General features: G+C 45.0%; 1 protein-coding gene across 2 annotated transcripts in view; it reads left to right on the forward strand.

Moving 5' to 3' along the window:
- LOC129815232 (protein bassoon-like) overlaps positions 1–8,054 on the forward strand; it is a 172,731-nt gene extending 164,677 nt beyond the window's left edge. For both annotated transcript variants that reach the window (XM_055868821.1, XM_055868822.1), the window contains exons 9-12: positions 491–646; positions 1,088–1,143; positions 1,261–1,396; positions 4,546–8,054. In XM_055868821.1, the coding sequence (XP_055724796.1) occupies positions 491–646; positions 1,088–1,128 (197 nt within the window). In that variant the 3' untranslated portion in view covers positions 1,129–1,143; positions 1,261–1,396; positions 4,546–8,054. The remainder of the gene's footprint in view (positions 1–490; positions 647–1,087; positions 1,144–1,260; positions 1,397–4,545) is intronic.
- Positions 8,055–19,830: the final 11,776 nt, after the last annotated feature.

Raw genomic sequence — 19,830 nt, forward strand, 5'->3', positions numbered from 1 at the left:
TAACACTGCATTAATACATTACTGTCTTTAGACTCTCAAACCCAAACAGAGAATGACATACTACCCAAACAGACATGACATACTACCTAAACAGACATGACATACTACCTAAACAGACATGACATACTACCCAAACAGAGAATGACATGCTACCCAAACAGACATGACATACTACCTAAACAGACATGACATACTACCCAAACAGAGAATGGCATGCTACCCAAACAGAGAATGGCATGCTACCCAAACAGACATGACATACTACCCAAACAGAGAATGACATGCTACCCAAACAGAGAATGACATGCTACCCAAACAGAGAATGACATGCTACCCAAACAGACATGACATACTACTCAAACAGAGAATGACATGCTACCCAAACAGAGAATGACATGCTACCCAAACAGACATGACATACTACCCATACAGAAAAGTTTATACTACCCAAACAGTGCCATCTGACAGTGCGGTTGTTGTTCCTCTGCAGGCTCTAAAGCAACCCCCCCTGGAGGGATAGGTAGCAGGCCTGTTGGGATCGGCAGTGCAGCGGCAGGCCAGCCACCAGCGGAGGGCGTCAACGTTCTCACCAATATCCTGGGAGGGGCGGGAGGGGCAGCTGAACAGGCGGGGAAACTGGGAGACGGTAAAGCCCTGAGAACCTGAACACCTGAGCATCCCAAATGGCACCCTATTCCCATATAGGGCACTACCTATGGATCCTGGTCAAAAGAAGTGCACCATATATGGAATAGGGTGCCATTTGGGACGAATACAGAGTCTGATGTGGAAGGAATTACTGTTTAACAATTACTTTCCTCCTGTATTGTGTGTGTGTGTGTGTGTGTGTGTGTGTGTGTGTGTGTGTCCTCAGTCGTTGATGTTCTTTCTTAGTGATTGAACATAATACAAAATGGACCCTTTATTTTATATACACCCCTTCTACAGAATATTCTGTGAAAAGGACTAACTTTCTATACTGTACTAAATATGATATTCTGTGAAAAGGACTAATGTCCTAACTTTCTATACTGTAATAAATATTTTTTCCCTCTCACCCCATCTATTCTCTATCTCTTTTACACAGCTATTTCTGGCCTCGGGAAGAAGTTCACTTCATTTTGGTGAACGGATGAAAGGAGGGTAAATGCAATGGATTTCTTTGTGATTTTTGATAGATGTAAGGTTTAAGTAGTTGACACTTTGTTTGTGTGTTGTGGAGGTCCCAGGTGTGAGGGAATGCTTGTGTTTGTCTTGCAGGGTATGAAGAGTTGCGATGGAGGGGGATTAGAGGCTTGGTACTAGAAAAATCTATGAAACTGTTTTCGGCATTTTATACATTTCACTATCACAACGAAGCGGAGAAGGAGGAGGAGGAGGGTACCTGAGTGCATCAGTGAGTATCTCATGAAATAAATACATGTCTTTACACATTGGGGCGGTGTGTCTTGTCTTTGGAGAAAAATATTGACCATATTTGTGATAATCCACAAAGAAATGTCTTCCATTGTACTCTTCATATTTTCATGATGTATATGAGTGTAGATTAAATTTTTAAATAGCTTTTCGAAGTTAAATACTCACCCCTCAAAGTATTAATACTATCATCAATAGTTAAGGTTAAGTTTAATGCAGTTAAGGATACAGAGGTTGCATCTTCAATGGCACCCTATAACCTAAATGGTGCGCTAGGTAGGGAATAGGGTGCCATTTGGGCAACAGCCGCACACTGCGGTGGATGAATGGATGAAGCATTGTATCAGCTGGATATTTGCATAGATTAACATAGATCCATGTCTGCATCATGTAGAAGCATGAGTGAACTGATGACTCACTAAGAACTGTGATTGTATATTCTGTCTAATCTGCTGGGGGCATTTTTCTTATTTTTCAATTTTTTTCTCTCTCTTTAATAGCACTTTTTCATTGAATTGGTTCTCTGCTGTGTCAAGTCAGGTTAACAGAAATTACTGTATCCATGTTCTCCCACTGTTGGAGTGGTCGGAAGTTAGTGCCCAGGTTAGAGTCAAGAGGTTAGAGCCCAGAGGTTAGTCCAGATTAAAGGTCACAGGTTAGTCCAGGTTAGAGCCAAGAGGTCCGTCCAGGTTAGAGCCAAGAGGTCAGTCCAGGTTAGTGCCCAGAGGTCAGTCCAGGTTAGAGGTCAGAGGTTAGTCCAGGTTAGAGGTCAGAGGTTAGTCCAGGTTAGAGGTCAGAGGTTAGTCCAGGTTAGTGCCCAGAGGTTAGTCCAGGTTAGAGGTCAGAGGTTAGTCCAGGTTAGAGGTCAGAGGTTAGTCCAAGTTAGAGGTCAGAGGTTAGTCCAGGTTAGAGGTCAGAGGTTAGTCCAGGTTAGAGGTCAGAGGTTAGTCCAAGTTAGAGGTCAGAGGTTAGTCCAGGTTAGAGGTCAGAGGTCAGAGCCCAGGATAGGTCCAGGAAGTGTACCCTTTCACTCCACCACACACACGTCCATTATACTGGGTCAGGCACAGAGCACTATTAATTAGGCAATGGAGGGCCTCCCGGGTGGCGCAGTGGTCTAAGGCACTGCATCGCAGTGCTAGCTGTGCCACCAGAGATTCTGGGTTCGAGTCCAGGCTCTGTCGCAGCCGGCCGCGACCGAGAGGTCCATGGCCCAGCGTCGTCCGGGTTAGGGAGGGTTTGGCCGGCAGGGATATCCTTGTCTCATCGCGCACTAGCGACTCCTGTGGCGGGCGGGTGCAGTGCAAGCTGACCAGGTCGCCAGGTGTACGGTGTTTCCTCCGACACATTGGTGCCGGGCTGGCTTCCGGGTTGGATGTGCGTTGTGTCAAGAAGCAGTGGGGCTAGGTTGGGTTGTGTTTCGGAGGACGCATGGCTCTCGACCTTCGCCTCTCCCGAGTCCGTACGGGAGTTGCAGCGATGAGACAAGACTGTAACTTCTACCAATTGGATACCACGAAATTGGGGAGAAAAAAGGGGTAAAAAATAATAATAATTTGCCAATTGATAAGCAGACTAACCATGGCATTACTGTCCTTTCATGCACCCGCACGGGCAGACACGCACACACACACACACACACACACAAACTGGGACCCACAGAATGAAAAATCTATAAAAAATCCCTCATTACATTGTAGAATGGGCTAACACAGAAAGCAGCACAGTAAAATGGTTTTCTAAACACAACACATTTCAATGCATTTTTATTGAGACCCCATTTAAAACATATCATGACTATCATATGATGCTATTTGGGCCCTGCTTTCTCCCTATGACCAATACTGTGTCTGTCATTGTGCTAGTGTAGTTATTATAGGGTCTGCCTAGGTTGGGTTGACTCTTGGTTTGATATCATAGGCCATGACGCCAGGTTCCTCACATCTCTAGTGTGTGTGTGAAGGGTGTGTGTGTGGTAGGGGTGAGAGATCCAATGATCCAGTGCAGGGATCTAGAGAAAAAACCTTCTCAGTGCCTCTCTGACCAACAGGCAAGCCTACTCAGCCCTGAGGATTACTGACAATCCCAGCAGGGCTCTGATTGGCTGCCACTGCCCTGGTGGAGGGGCTTGGGACATAGTGACATGTAGGGGGGGTAGTGGAACTGGAAGCCCTCACCGTGGCCGTCTTGGGGCAGTTGTGAGGTCTTATATAGGGGATGTGGTCTGTTTAAATGAGGTGTCGGCTCGTAGTGGATGTGTCCTATTACTATACAGTCACAGGAGGTATAGTGTAGCTAGTCTGTGACGGGAAGGTTACGAGCAAAACTCAGTAAATTAGCTACAGTACAATCAAACCTTTCTAATCAGTCGTATTGCAGAGATTTTATTCATAGCCCTATTTTAAAATGCATAGCTTTCAAAGTGTAGATGATCTCATATCAATATTACTTTTTTAAAGAAAACATTTATTATTATAGAGAATTTTCACAGAATTCACTTGGATAAGGGTGTGGGATTGGTTCCCATGGTAATTACCGTCTGGCGCTGGGGTGTTGGCCACTGGGTAACCCTCCAGGGTGCATAATCTCTGGCTCTCTCTCTCTCAATATCTCTTTCTTTTTTTATCAGTCTCTCTATTTCTATTTCTCTTTCCCTATCCCTGTCTCTTTCTCCTTCTCTCTCTCAGGGATTCTGCTCTGCTGAGCCGTGTGTAAGGAATTAGAATGTAATTGTGTGTGTATGTGTGTCCTTGTGTCTCTGTGTGTAGGTGTGTGTGCACATGTAGGTAGTTATCCCTCAAGCAGTACAGTAGTACAGTACTACAGCTCTCCTTTTCCCCCTGTTGGTGAAATCCTGTCCTGAAATCTTTCAGCACTAACTATATGAGACAATAATGAACACATTTTACAGTCTGTCTCTGTGTACTGTATTTAGCCTGTTTGTCATATTATTCAAATGTCTGTGACATATTGGATCCTAATGCAGCACATACCATACAAATTCAGTGTATATTGATCTCGTAGGGTTTTAAAATTCCGGTAACTTTCACAAAATCCCCAGGTTTTCCCAAAATTCAGTAGAAATGATCTCTAGGTGAGAGACACTAAACTTTGACTTCATGTTTTCAGATGCACCAACAGAATGCCAACGAGAGCCTACCTCACAGCTCCTGTAGGAGAGTGAATGAGACAGAGAGCGAAGAGAGAATGAAGATACAATCCTGTCTGTCTCACCTCCCTGTTTGTCTCTCTGCTTACTGAGAGAAATAACACCTGATCCAGGAACAGAACAGGGAGCTGTCACACACCGTAGGCTTGGCTTCCGCATCGCTCAGCTCAGAAGGACAACAACGGAGGATGCTGCTTCTTCACCTGAATCTCTGTCATTTTGGAGAGCACACTGAGATTCATCAGAGTTCTCCCATCACTCGCTGTGGTTCTATGATTCTAAGACAAGGCCAGATAGGAGCCATTGTAGAAGGAAATGTCACATCTGGTCAAAAGTAGTGCACTATATAGGGAATAGGGTGGCATTTGTAATGCAGGCTCTGAGGAGTCCACATCTGACCAGAATCATTCTTGACTCCACACTTTTGTGGTCAGAGGGCCTTATAACAATATCACCATTATAAAACCGTGGAGGAGGGAGATGGATACACAGCTCATAGGTTTTACTAGTACCAAAGAAACCTCTTTGCCAACTATGACACTAACTACTACACTGGAGAAGGCAAGACAAACACACGGCGACAGACAAACAAACAAACAAACAATGCCCTGGTTATGAACCCCTTGAATGCTTGGTTTGTATGATCTCTACATTCCAGGGAACGATGACCCTTTGAATGTGTTTTTATTTCTCCTCCACATGTTGTGATGATATGATGTCTACAGAATGCAACATGTACATGTGGACACTGGAATGCACGCACAATAATAATACAAAAAGAAACCCATACCTTCTTAACACTTTTTCACCACTACGTCCAGAAGAGGGTTCACCAGACAATACTAGACGAGTAGGATAAAGAGAGGAGAAGCTACCAGTGTGCCCACCAATAGAGTGTGAGATCCACACAGGAGAGAGGACCAGATGGAACGCAAGCAAGCGTGACCATGGCTGTCTTTTAGCCACCGCAAAGCCATCATTTGTCAATCCCAGAGCGAGCACTTCGGGATTTTTTTTTATATATAAAAAGTATTTTCATTTTGTTTCATTTCTTATAATTTTTGCCTGATATTTTTCTGAAAAGAAGAGCCTTATTCGGTAGATATTTTTTACTTGTATATGTTTTGAAACGTCCATATCATAACTTTCTTAATTTTGTTTTGCACAACTGTATACTATTGTATGTACATAAATCCATCGAGAACACTGATAATGTAAATTATTAATTTGTGTTTTTATTAATTTATATTCATGTGACTTCTGTTTTTAGGTTTTTGTTTGGTAAATCTATTTATATTTTATGGTCTATTGTTTTCTTATTTATTATCTTACATTTTAATAATTTGCTGGTTGATTTTTAAAAGCAATAGCATGCATACAATTATATACAGCACAAGGGTGTTAATGGTGTTTAAATTCATGGATGGGAATAACTGAAACATGTTGATAAACATCAGCAATATGTCAGAGAGAGTTGCATAATTACACATACACACCTAAATCTCTATGTTTACACTTACTCACACAGAGACATACATGCAATCAGGCAAACACACACACATGCAGGAGTGGCTGGAAGCAATCATCATTTCAAATGTTCTATGCAATGATTCATTTTGAAACTGGAACAGACAAAAAAACAAAGTTTAATACCATAATGACCAATGTTACTCACTAGAATCCAACAACATTGTGAACTGAAAGACATCAAAAACAGTTATGAACATATTTGTACTTAGCTAATTATATTTATGGATCTGAATATTTAACTATTGAATCTAGACTTTTATTTTTGTGGCATGTTTTATAGTACCCCATTACTCCCCATATGGGGGGACTTGTTGCCAAAGGGTTGACTGTGTAGACTGTCAGTCATGAATGTCCACCATCTTATTGCTTGAAGCATGATTTGCTTGGCTTTGTCCGGCTGTTTGTATGCTCTCATTCAGTCCTGGTGTGTGTGGCTTGACCAGGGCCCCACTGTGCCATGGCGTGTTCAGCTGTCCAGTCCGTGCTGCTATACAAACCTGTGATGCGGTTGGTCAGAAATTCTCATTGTAAAATGTCAGTCAGTGTGCACATCGGCTGTTAGTGGTTAACCTGAAGGGTGGAGGATTCATTTCAGGTATCTGATTGGTTGACCAGACTGTCCAACAAATAGAATGGTTCCTTATGTCTCACTGCATTAGGAATGGCATCATGTAGTAATAGATGATGAGGGAAACAACTTGACATGCTTTGAAGCCACTAAAAGTTGCATACAAAGATATCAAGGTATCGTTAGTAGTTGGAGGAACAAATGTTGGAATCCTAACATCCACTTAGTCATGCATTGTATTTTAAGTTGAAGTTAGGATTCGCCCTTAAATGAACAGTCTAGAACTCGTCGCAAACTTTAGAACTCAATCAGTGGAACACTGAACCTTCCATATCCAAGGCTAGTCTAGAGGGAATCTAGAGGATACCACAGTACTGTCAATCAGGTCAGAGAAACTCAACATTCTGCTGAGCCCAAGTCAATCATTCATCCAACCAGGGCATGTTATAATTAAAGCACAAGCCTTACTGGTATGTAAAGACAGAAATATGACACCAATAGGATATGTGTTATTGATTTCAAGGAGAGCTAAAACAAATGTGTTATCTCACGGTAATAATATAAATGAGAGTCTGCAGGGTGGATCCAAAGAGGGACCTTGGTATAGATAGCTGCATGCTCACCATCTTTATGGAGACTTTGTGGTCGATAACAGAAGCATGAGACCAGACAGCCTTCATTGACTGTAGCCATCCAAATGGACAGACAGACAGACACACAAACACACATTCTCACTGTAAATACAGATGGATTCTTCTGTACAGCATTTGAGTTCATAGTACGGTCATCTTGTGCATTCCCACACCGTACTTGCTGCCAACTTTTGTGCTTTTGTGTATAAAATAATATTGATTATGATTAAATATCATGATTATGAATATAATGATGAAATAAGCATAGTGTACCTGGCTGGCTCGTATTGACTGTTGGCAACATTGGAATAAACTTGTATTCAGATACATATTTGGTCTGTGTAGAGTTTCTATACATATTGTGTTTGTAAAACAAGGAGAAATACCTCCATGGTAAAAGTTTATCCAGGCATTCTATTGTCATTCTATCGGGAGGTTTCAAAGTTGATGAGAAATTATCAGTTTTTTAAAAAGAGATTGAAAGAAGAGGTAAAAGCTAATTGAAAATGCAACAAAAAAAATCCAGAAAAAGTCTAACTCAAGTCATTCACTGTTGTAAGTGCAATGGGCGAAACGTCAGTTGTGTATCCATCGTGAAACCTTGTGTTCTATTCAGTGTATTCCTGTAAACAGATAGAGTAACATTTTGGTGCATCATGTCATGTAATGTGATTAATGAAAATATTGACCCTGCAATTTCTTTCCAATCAGGAAAATAATAAAGAGAAAATCAAAAATCTCTCTCTTGTAGTTATTTATTTGTCATCCACTGTACTGTATTTCCTTGCTCTCTGCCTGCCTGACTGACTGCCTGACTGACTGTGTGAGGACAGGCACTGGGAGGCGAGAAGCAAGTACAGGGAGTGAACATTTAGTAAACAATGGACAAGAAACAAACAAGGGCAGCGTCTGGACAGGGGAAAACACAACGACAATAATGCTGACACGGGGAACAAACTGAGGAACAGACAGATATAGAAGGGGCAATCAACAACGTGAAGGAGTCCAGGTGAGTCCAATGAGCACTGATTCGCGTAATTATGGTGACAGGTGTGCATAATGATGGGCAGCCTGGCGCCCTTGAGCGCCAGCGAGGGAGCAGGTGTGACAGCCTGACTGCCTGAACGACTGCCTGCCAGACTGACTGCCTGACTGATTGCCTGACTGACTGCCTGAATGACTGCCTGCCTGCCTGACTGACTGCCTGAATGACTCCCTGACTGACTGACTGCCTGCCTGACTGAAATGGTTGCCAACAACAACCACTCACTGTTCACCACAGTGTCTTCAAAGAAAGAAACACAAAGCACTGCTAAGCTCTTTGGAGTATTGAATGAACATTGCAGTGGTTAAGAGCTATCCATAGTGCTGAATAATTTTAGGCTGCTGCTGCAGTGTGCTAACATGGTCGTAGGGTTGCAAAGGGAGGGTATAGAGTATTACTGGAAACTTTTAAAGTTCCAGTAAACTAACAGAATTTTGGTAACTTTTACGTTTTGGGAAGGGGGATTTTGTCAGATGACATCAAGTTGCCTTTTTGGTTACTTCAGATTACCACTGTCACGTTTACTCCCACTCGCCGTCGCCAGTTGTGTCATTACGCACACCTGCCACCATCGTTACGCTCACCTGCGCCTCATGAGACTCACCTGGACTCCATCACCTTCCTGATTACCTCTCCTATATCTGTCACTCCCTTTGGTTCTTTCCTCAGGCGTTATTGGTTCTGTTTATATGTTTCATGTATGTACGCTACTCGTGTTTCTTGTTTTGTTCCATGCTTGTTTATTTATTAAATTCACTCCCTGTACTTGCTTCCCGATTATTAGCGTAAATGTTACAGAATAACGCCTCACCAAGGGGAAGCAACAGGGACCTTTTTTATTTTTACTGGTGACGTCAATTCAAAGTGCCGCTGCCGAAGCAACCAGAGATGCCTCAGCCGGCTCGTCAGGCTTCCATGCCTCAGCTGGCTCGCCAGGCTCCTGTCGCCTCAACCGGCTCGCCAGGCTCACCGCGCCTCAGCCAGCTCGTCAGGCTCCTGCGGCTCGTCAGGCTCCCGCGCCTCAGCCGGCTCTATAGGTTCCCGCGCCTCAGCAGAAGCGACTGGCCCACTCCTGGTCCTCGGGACCGTCCCTCTGGTTGGCGTTGTCCGGTGGCTGGAGCCGCGCATCAGGGAGGGGGTACTGTCACGTTTATTCCCGCTCTATGTTGCCAGTTACATACACCTGCCACCATCGTTACGGCAGTTGTGTCATCATTACGCACACCTGCCACCATCATTATGTGCACCTGCGCTTCATGACAATCAGCTGGACTCCATCATCTTCCTGATTAACTTCCCTATATCTGTCACTCCCCTTAGCATTATTGACTCTGGTTCTGTTTATCTTTCATGTCTGTACACTACTCCTGTTTCTTGTTTTGTTCCATGTTTGTTTATTCATTAAATTCACTCCCTGTACTTGTTTCCCGATTATTAGTGTACTCTTTACAACCACAGGGTCTTTAATTATATCTGTCCCTCTGTGTAGCCTTACCACATGTAGAATATATAAAATAATCAAATAAGATGATTTAAAAATGAGCATTGCAATGACAAAACTGTAACTTTATCCAAAATACATCCCATCAACTTAATGAATACCATTAGTGTTTAATATGAGGGTTTCCGCATGAAATATCCTTTACATATTTTTTGACACACTTATTTATTTTACTATGTCAATGTCTATGTTGTAAAATTTGTGGCGCAAAGTCAATAGTTGGAAGAGTTGCAGAGCTCAATGAAAATAATGCCATGTTGATTAGATGCTTTTTTCATTATTTTGGCTATTTTCTCTTGAACCATATGGTCTATGCACAAGAAACAAATGGACAATATGGACACAGATATAAAAAGGAATACTATATATTAATACATATTTTTGTTACGTTATTCAAATATAAATTACCATAGATTAACTAAATTACCAACGATTCCGGTAAATTTGCTAAATTACAGGTAGCTTTGCAACCCTACGTGGCTGTAAGTTCAATTGACTTTACAACAGCCTTCACTTGGTAGTTTTCATCTACCTAAAGGTGAACAGGGACAGAAGGATTAGGAGAGAGGCCCAGTGAGTTAAGAGAAAAGATTCACAGATCCCAGACATTTTTAAGAGACTGTTCTGATAAGATGGGGCTTTACTCATAGAGGCTGTGTTGGCTTATCACTGTCTAGGTAGGACAGTCAAGACAGTCAGTGGAACGATCTCTGTTTGCCTGCTGGGGATGAAGGTGTGTCAGGATGTTTACTTTCATTCTACAGTTCAGAAGCCAGTGTTGATAAACATTGTCGTTTTGAAATGAAGGAAAGTCAGTTTCCAACTGTGGTGTCTCAATTGCAACTGAGCTACATTTTCCTGGTTACTGATGCTTTTACAGTACAGTAAATCCAATAGAAAACCTGAGGTTGGGTTAGACCAATTGTCTCTGTCATAGCGCAAACAAACCTTTTGTCTGACTGTTAATGCCACAGGACCCCGTGTTTGGCCCCTTTGCGTTTCTACTGGAACCATATCTAGGGAGAGAGCAAGTGTTCTTTTGCCTTTCACTAATCTAGTGATAGTTGTGAATATAACATACAGTTGAAATCAGAGAAATGGCAATAGAGAGGCAAAGTGGCAATCTCTCATAATTGTATTTTACCTTTATTTAACTAGGCAAGTCAATGACAGCCTACTGGGGAACAGTGGGTTAACTGCCTTGTTCAGGGCCAGAACAACAGATTTTTACCTTGTCAGCTCAGGGATTCGAACTTGCAACCTTTCGGGTACAAGTCCAACACTCTAACCACTAGGTTACCTGCCGCCCGAAATAATCTCTCATTCCATTCCTCCCTCCCGATTTCCCCATCTTCTTTCCTTCTAGGAAGCGATCCCAGTCCGTTTCTATCCAGGAGAATAGTGGGCCATTCGCTTTGGTCACAAGTGTCCATGCTGTGTCAAATGTCTGTGCTGACATACGACTGCATAGTCCTTCCAACTACACCTTACGGCTTTACTATCAACCAGAGTGACAACCTTACTTCTGTCCACACGTGATGTTACTGATTGAAAGAAGGTAAGCATGTCCTATCCCTCCTTTTTATTAATAATTGAATCCTGTGCAATATGGCCACTCTATAACAGTACAGAATATCAACGTTAATTAAGAACACATCATGAAGGGTCAACAACATCACATCCAGCTGTAATTTGAACTATACTTTCCATTGAGTGTTGATTCTCAGGGTCATGTAGTTTGCAAAAGTTCAATCAGGAAGGCTGGTCTGAATGGCTCGTCACCGTAAGCATATTACACCCCCTAGAGCTCCCCGTGTGTTAAGGCTAGAGATTGACATAACTTTATCTTGTAATGGTTGCAGCTCCATCATCTTTTTCCGCCGATATAAAGTTTGCGCCTATTCCAATAACTTGAGGCTTGTGAAAGCGACCTTTTTCGACACATGAGAAGCTCAGGACAGGAAAATTGTCATGAAATCGTATTTAAAACCTGAAAAGTGTGAGCTACATAACTAATATGTCACCAATATTGAAAGGGGAGACTCTCGTGAACACGACAGTGTCGATTGTTTGGCTCTATGACATCCACAAGCTTTGTCTGAACTCTCTGTCGCGGACGTCCAAATTTTAAAGAGGTCTTCCACAAAACAGACTGTCCAGACTGAACCGTTGGAGCTACAAACTAATATGTCACCAATATCAAAAGGGGGGACTCTCAGGAACATGAATATTGTTCTGCTCTAATTTGTCTAAAGGTAACCAGAACTAGGCTGTAAAATATGGGGTAAAATGTGCTAAAAATAATGTGGGCGAACATAAACCAAAAATTTTTCTTATATCTCTCAGATATAGGACAGACACCTTTTTCCTTATTATAAATGTTTTGACTGTCTGTTTATGAATGTGTTATTCAAAGCGTTTCTATGTGCTATAGCAGTAAAAAACAAATTCAATGTTTCATCAAATATTTTTTTTCGATGCTGTAAGGGGTGCGTAACTGGCTGCAGGGAAGTCCGGCGGAGGAGACTTGGGTAACAACCGGAGCAGTTTAATGAGGCAAAACAAACTGCACCCAGAACAACAAAATACGGGTTGAAATACCCCGTCACAAACCAGTCTGAAGTGCACAAACACTTTACAACAAACAATTCCACACACAGACATGGGGGGAACAGAGGGTTATATGCACGTCAAGTAATGAGAGAATGAAAAACCAGGTGTGCGGGAAAATAAGACAAAACAAATGGAAAATGAAAGGTGGATCGGCGATGGCTAGAAGACCGGAGACATCAACCACCGAACGCCGCCCGAACAAGGAGAGGAACCGACTTTGGTGGAAGTCGTGACAGTCCCCACCCTTGACGCGCGGCTCCAGCAGCGCGCTGACACCGGCCTCGGGGACGACCAGGAGGGCGAGGTGCAGAGCGATCCGGACGGAGACGGTAGAACTCCCGCAGCATTGAAGGGTCCAACACGTCCTCCACCGGAACCCAGCATCTCTCCTCCGGACCGTACTCCTCCCACTCCACGAGGTACTGAAGGCCCCTCGCCCGATGCCTTGAATCCAGTATGGAGCGAACGGTGTATGCCGGGGCCCCCTCGATGTCCAGAGGGGGCGGAGGAACCTCCCGCACCTCAGACTCCTGGAGCGGACCAGCCACCACCAGCCTGAGGAGAGACACATGGAACGAGGTGTTAATACGGTAATTGGGAGGAGCTGTAACCTGTAACACACCTCATTCAGTCTCCTCAGGACTTTAAACGTCCCCACAAACCAGGGACCCAGCTTCCGGCAGGGCAGGCGGAGGGGCAGGTTTCGGGTCGAGAGCTAGTCCCGGTCCCCGGGAATGTGCGATAAATCTCCTGGTAGACGCTGCACTTCCCAGGAGTTACGTGTATCCCCTGTCACAGGCGGAGACGGCAGCTATGGAAACATATGTCTCCGAATCCCTGTGTCAGGGGTACATTCGGTCCTCTACTTCACCCGCCTCCTCGGGTTTATTTTTTGTGAAGAAGAAGGAGGGGGGTCTGTGCCCATGTATTGACTATCGAGCTCTTAACCAGATCACTGTGAAGGACAGTTACCCGCTACCTCTCATAGCCACAGCGATTGAGTCAATGCACGGTGCGTGCTTCTTCACAAAACTAGATCTCAGGAGCGCTTACAACCTGGTGCGTATCCGAGAGGGGGATGAGTGGAAGACAGCGTTCAGGACCACCTCAGGGCATTATGAGTACCTTGTCATGCCGTACGGGTTGATGAATGCGCCGTCAGTCTTCCAAGCCTTTGTGGATGAGAATTTTAGGGACCTGCATGTGCAGGGTGTAGTGGTGTATATCGATGACATCGTGATATACTCTGCTGCACGCGCCGAGCATGCTTGGTCGACTGTTGGAGCATGACCTGTATGTCTAGGCTGAGAAATGCCTGTTCTTCCAGCAGTCCGTCTCCTTCCTAGGGTATTGCATTTCCACCTCAGGGGTAATGGAGGAGGAGAGTGACCGCAATTCAACCGTGCGTAATTGCCAACTCCCACCACGGTAAAGGAGGTGCAGCGTTTTCTAGGGTTTGCCAATTATTACCGTAGGTTTATCCGGGGTGTTGAACAGGGATCGGCTCCCATTACCTCACTGCTGAAGGGGTGTCCGGTTCGGTTGCAGTGGTCGGCTGAGGCGGACAGGGCTTTTGTTCACCTAAGGGCCCGGTTTACCTCAGCTCCCGTGCTGGCTCATCCAGATCCCTCTTTGGCATTCATAGTGGAGGTGGACGCGTCCGAGGCTGGGATAGGAGCCGTGCTCTCTCAGCGCTCGGGTACGCCACCGAAGCTCCGCCCCTGTGCCTTCTTCTCGACGAAGCTCAGCCTGGCGGAGCGAAACTATGGCCTGGGGGACCGGGAGCTGTTGGCTTTCGTCAAGGCTTTGAAGGCGTGGAGACATTGGCTTGAGGGGGCTAAACACACTTTTCTCATCTGGACTGACCACTGCAATCTCGAGTACATCCGTACAGCGAGGAGACTGAATCCTCGCCAGGCAAGGTGGGCCATGTTTTTACCTGTTTTGTTTTCACCCTTTCGTACAGACCAGGTTCCCAGAATGTCAAGGCAGACGCACTGTCCCGGCTGTATGACACAGAGGAGCGGCCCATGGATTCCACCCTCATACTCCCGGCCTCCTGCCTGGTGGCACTGGTAGTGTGGGAGCTGGACGCGGACATTGAACAGGCGTTATGTACAGAGCCCGCTCCCGCTGGGTGTCTGTACGTTCCGTCTGCTGTCCGTGACCGGCTGATCTATTGGGCTCACACGTCTCCCTCCTCTGGTCATCCAGATATCGGTCAGACAGTGAGCTGTTTGAGTGGGAAGTACTGATGGTCCACCTTGGCCAAGGACGTGAGGGTTTATGTTTCTTCGGTGTGCGCCCAGTGTAAGGCTCCTAGGCACCTGCCCAGAGGTAAGTTACACCCCTTACCCGTTCCACAATGGCCATGGTCTTACCTGTCGATAGATTTTCTCACAGATCTCCCTCCATCACAGGGTAACACCACGATCCTGGTCGTTGTGGACTGTTTCTCCAAGTCCTGCCCTCTCCTTCCTCTGCTCGGTCTCCTTACGGCCCTACAGACTGCGGAGGCCTTGTTCACTCACGTCTTCCGGCACTACGGGGTGCCTGAGGATATAATGTCTGACCGAGGACCCCAGTTCACGTCGAGGGTCTGGAGAGCGTTCATGGAGCGTCTAGGGGTCTCGATAAGCCTTACCTCAGGTTTTCACCCCGAGAGTAATGGGCAGGTGGAGAGAGTTAACCAGGATGTGTGTAGGTTTCTGCGGTCTTATTGCCACGACCGGCTCGGGGGAGTGGACTGCGTTCGTGCCCTGGGCAAAGATGGCCCAGAACTCGCTTCGCCACTCTTCCACTAACCTCTCCCCCTTCCAGTGCGTACTGGGGTTTCAGCCGGTTCTGGCTTCTTGGCATCAGAGTCAGACCGAGGCTCCTGCGGTGGACGACTAGTTCCGGCGCGTGGAGGAGACATGGGACGCGGCCCATGTTCACCTTCAACGCGCCAGAAAGCCAGCTCAGACCGTCACCGCAGTGAGGCCCCGGTGTTCGCACCGGGGCCTCACTGCGGTTTAATGAAGCAAATCAGTTTAAAGCAAATCAGTTTAATGAAGCAAATCAAACTGCACCCAGAACAACAAAATACAGGTTGAAATAACCCGTCGCAAACCAGTCTGAAGTGCACAAACACTTTACAACAAACAATTCCACACACAGACATGGGGGGAACAGAGGGTTATATGCACGTCAAGTAATGAGGGAATGTAAACCAGGTGTGCGGGAAAACAAGACAAAACAAATGGAAAATGAAAGGTGGATCAGCGATGGCTAGAAGACCGGTGACGTCGACCGTTGAACTCAGCCCAAACAAGGAGAGGAACCGACTTTGGCGGAAGTAGTGGCACCACCTGCTCAGCAACCTGTCATCCACATCTGGCTCTGATGAGCATTCCTCGGAGATGAGGCCATACCCCAAACTATTCAATCAAATTCCATATTACATTTAGTCTCTGTTGTTATTCAGTTAAGCCTGTACTGGATTGAACTAGATTCTGTGAATCCAGGGACAGGCATCATCAAAACCACCTATAATGTGGTCATGGAGTCCTGCTCCATGAGGAGTCAGACCTGTCTATTGGCGGTGACCTGCAAACCCGTCGTCCACATGGTCAGTTTCAAGGCAACCATCACAGTCTCTGTTCTGGACGTCAATGACATCGTTCTGAGTGGCAGCCATCTCTTATAGTGTCTTCAGTACAGTCCTACTGTCCCCTGTGTCTCAACTGTTCTCTCTTCTCTACTATTTTCTTCTCTTCTCTTTCATACTCCATTGTGTGTGTCCACTCCCCTCCTTTACCATTCTCCACAACACCATTTTCCCCCAGCTACTCTCAAGTGACTCAGGTGAATGAACATGACCCAGTCTACAGTTCATGTGCAGCTGTGGGTGTGAATTAAAATGCTGCGCTGGTTACTATGGTAACCACAATTTTTGTTTCTTTTTTTCTCTCCTTTATTTAACCAGGTAGGCAAATTGAGAACACGTTCTCATTTACAATTGCGACCTGGCCAAGATAAAGCAAAGCAGTTCGATACATACAACAACACATAGTTACACATGGAGTAGAACAAACATACAGTCAATAATACAGTGAAAAATAAGTCTATATACAATGTGAGCAAGTGAGGTGAGATAAGGGAGGTGAAGGCAAACAAAATATATATAAAAATAAATACAAATATAAAAAGGCCATGGTGGCGAAGTAAATACAATATAGCAAGTAAATAAAAAAAATAAAAAATCACAAGCCACAGACCAAGACTGCCCCTGCCTGGTCGGTTACAGGATTACAAGTGGAGCCAGAAACACCCCAGTTCTATGTTGACCTCGATGCAGGTGAGCGCATTATGTAAAGTATTTTTTTGCATCTAAAACATATTAAAACATCTTATATATAGTTTTTTATATACTTTCAATATTTAAAAATATCTAATGGGCTGTAATCTGAAGAGCCAAGTTAATATTGATGTTAAAGCTAGTCATCCTATATTGTTGAATGTAAACAGACAAACTCCAATACTCCCTACAATACTGTAGCCCCAGAACGTTGAAGATCCCCGGCGTCCTATATAGGGCTAGACCAAGGCATGTACGCTCCACCACTGCTATGGTCATTGTGAATGTGGTTCCCTGGACCACAACTCGACCAACAATCACCAACAATCACCACCACCATCAAGGTAACTCACCATGTTGACCATATTTTTATCCAGCAAGTATAAGTGAGTAGTGCAGGGTTCCCCAAACTTGGTCCTCAGAACCCAAGAGGTGCACGTTTTGGTTTTTGACCTAGCACTACACAGCTGATTCAAATAATCAACTGATCATCCAACTTTGATCATTTGAACCAGTTGTTTAGTGTCAGGGGAAAAACCAAAAGGTGCATGCCTCTGTGGCCCCAAGGACCAAGTTTGGGAAACCCTGCACTACTCACTTATACTTGCTGGATAAAAAATATTGTCAACATGGTGAGTTATCTTGATGGTGGTGGTGATTGTTGGTCGAGTTGTGGTCCAGGGAACCACATTGACAATGACCATAGCAGTGGTGGAGCGTACATGCCTTGGTACAGCCCTATATAGGACACCAGGCACCTTTAAAACATGATCCCTCCATCTCTTACCAAACAAATGAGCATCGTATTTTAGCCTTCAACTACGTAGGCTAATAGTCTTGTCCTGTGCAGGAGACCTTGGTTTGAACCCTGATTGGGCAGAATAATGGATTGGCCAAATGGCTTGGCCAAATGGCTCAATCAGTGTTAAATCTTCTAGCCATAGAAGTTTGACCCAGGTTATGGACATATTGTAAGTTGATGACATGACTTAATGTTGTGATATTTGAGTCATCATAGCCGGTTCCTGAAACCCAAGGGACACTCAGGCCCACATCCGTTACCCACCAGCCCCTCTGCTCTGTGCTGCTAACCCCAGTGAGTGATGATGTGTTGTGTTGTGACACCCTGTCTGTAGTGATGATGTGTTGTGTTCTGACTCACCCTGTCTGTAGTGATGATGTGTTGTGTTCTGACTCACCCTGTCTGTAGTGATGATGTGTTGTGTTCTGACTCACCCTGTCTGTAGTGATGATGTGTTGGGTTCTGACTCACCCTGTCTGTAGTGATGATGTGTTGGGATCTGACTTACCCTGTCTGTAGTGATGATGTATTGTGTTCTGACTCACCCTGTCTGTAGTGATGATGTATTGTGTTCTGACTCACCCTGTCCGTAGTGATGATGTTTTGTGTTCTGACTCACCCTGTCTGTAGTGATGATGTGTTGTGTTCTGACTCACCCTGTCTGTAGTGATGATGTGTTGGGATCTGACTCACCCTGTCTGTAGTGATGATGCTTTGTGTTCTGACTCACCCTGTCTGTAGTGATGATGTGTTGTGTTCTGACTCACCCTGTCTGTAGTGATGATGTGTTGGGATCTGACTCACCCTGTCTGTAGTGATGATGTGTTGTGTTCTGACTCACCCTGTCTGTAGTGATGATGTGTTGGGATCTGACTCACCCTGTCCGTAGTGATGATGCATTGTGTTCTGACTCACCCTGTCTGTAGTGATGATGTATTGTGTTCTGACTCACCCTGTCTGTAGTGATGATGTGTTGTGTTCTGACTCACCCTGTCTGTAGTGATGATGTATTGTGTTCTGACTCACCCTGTCCGTAGTGATGATGTATTGTGTTCTGACTCACCCTGTCTGTAGTGATGATGTGTTGTGTTCTGACTCACCCTGTCTGTAGTGATGATGTGTTGGGTTCTGACTCACCCTGTCCGTAGTGATGATGTATTGTGTTCTGACTCACCCTGTCTGTAGTGATGATGTGTTGGGTTCTGACTCACCCTGTCTGTAGTGATGATGTGTTGGGTTCTGACTCACCCTGTCTGTAGTGATGATGTGTTGGGATCTGACTCACCCTGTCTGTAGTGATGATGCTTTGTGTTCTGACTCACCCTGTCTGTAGTGATGATGTGTTGTGTTCTGACTCACCCTGTCTGTAGTGATGATGTGTTGGGATCTGACTCACCCTGTCTGTAGTGATGATAATTTGTGTTCTGACTCACCCTGTCCGCAAGTGATGATGCATTGTGTTCTGACTCACCCTGTCTGTAGTGATGATGTATTGTGTTCTGACTCACCCTGTCTGTAGTGATGATGTATTGTGTTCTGACTCACCCTGTCTGTAGTGATGATGTGTTGGGTTCTGACTCACCCTGTCTGTAGTGATGATGTGTTGGGTTCTGACTCACCCTGTCTGTAGTGATGATGTGTTGGGATCTGACTCACCCTGTCTGTAGTGATGATGCTTTGTGTTCTGACTCACCCTGTCTGTAGTGATGATGTGTTGTGTTCTGACTCACCCTGTCTGTAGTGATGATGTGTTGGGATCTGACTCACCCTGTCTGTAGTGATGATAATTTGTGTTCTGACTCACCCTGTCCGCAGTGATGATGCATTGTGTTCTGACTCACCCTGTCTGTAGTGATGATGTATTGTGTTCTGACTCACCCTGTCTGTAGTGATGATGTGTTGTGTTCTGACTCACCCTGTCTGTAGTGATGATGTATTGTGTTCTGACTCACCCTGTCCGTAGTGATGATGTATTGTGTTCTGACTCACCCTGTCTGTAGTGATGATGTGTTGTGTTCTGACTCACCCTGTCTGTAGTGATGATGTGTTGGGTTCTGACTCACCCTGTCCGTAGTGATGATGTATTGTGTTCTGACTCACCCTGTCTGTAGTGATGATGTGTTGGGTTCTGACTCACCCTGTCTGTAGTGATGATGTGTTGGGTTCTGACTCACCCTGTCTGTAGTGATGATGTGTTGGGAGCTGACTCACCCTG

This window comes from Salvelinus fontinalis, chromosome 18, assembly GCF_029448725.1.
Source record: "Salvelinus fontinalis isolate EN_2023a chromosome 18, ASM2944872v1, whole genome shotgun sequence".
Lineage (NCBI taxonomy): Eukaryota > Metazoa > Chordata > Actinopteri > Salmoniformes > Salmonidae > Salvelinus > Salvelinus fontinalis.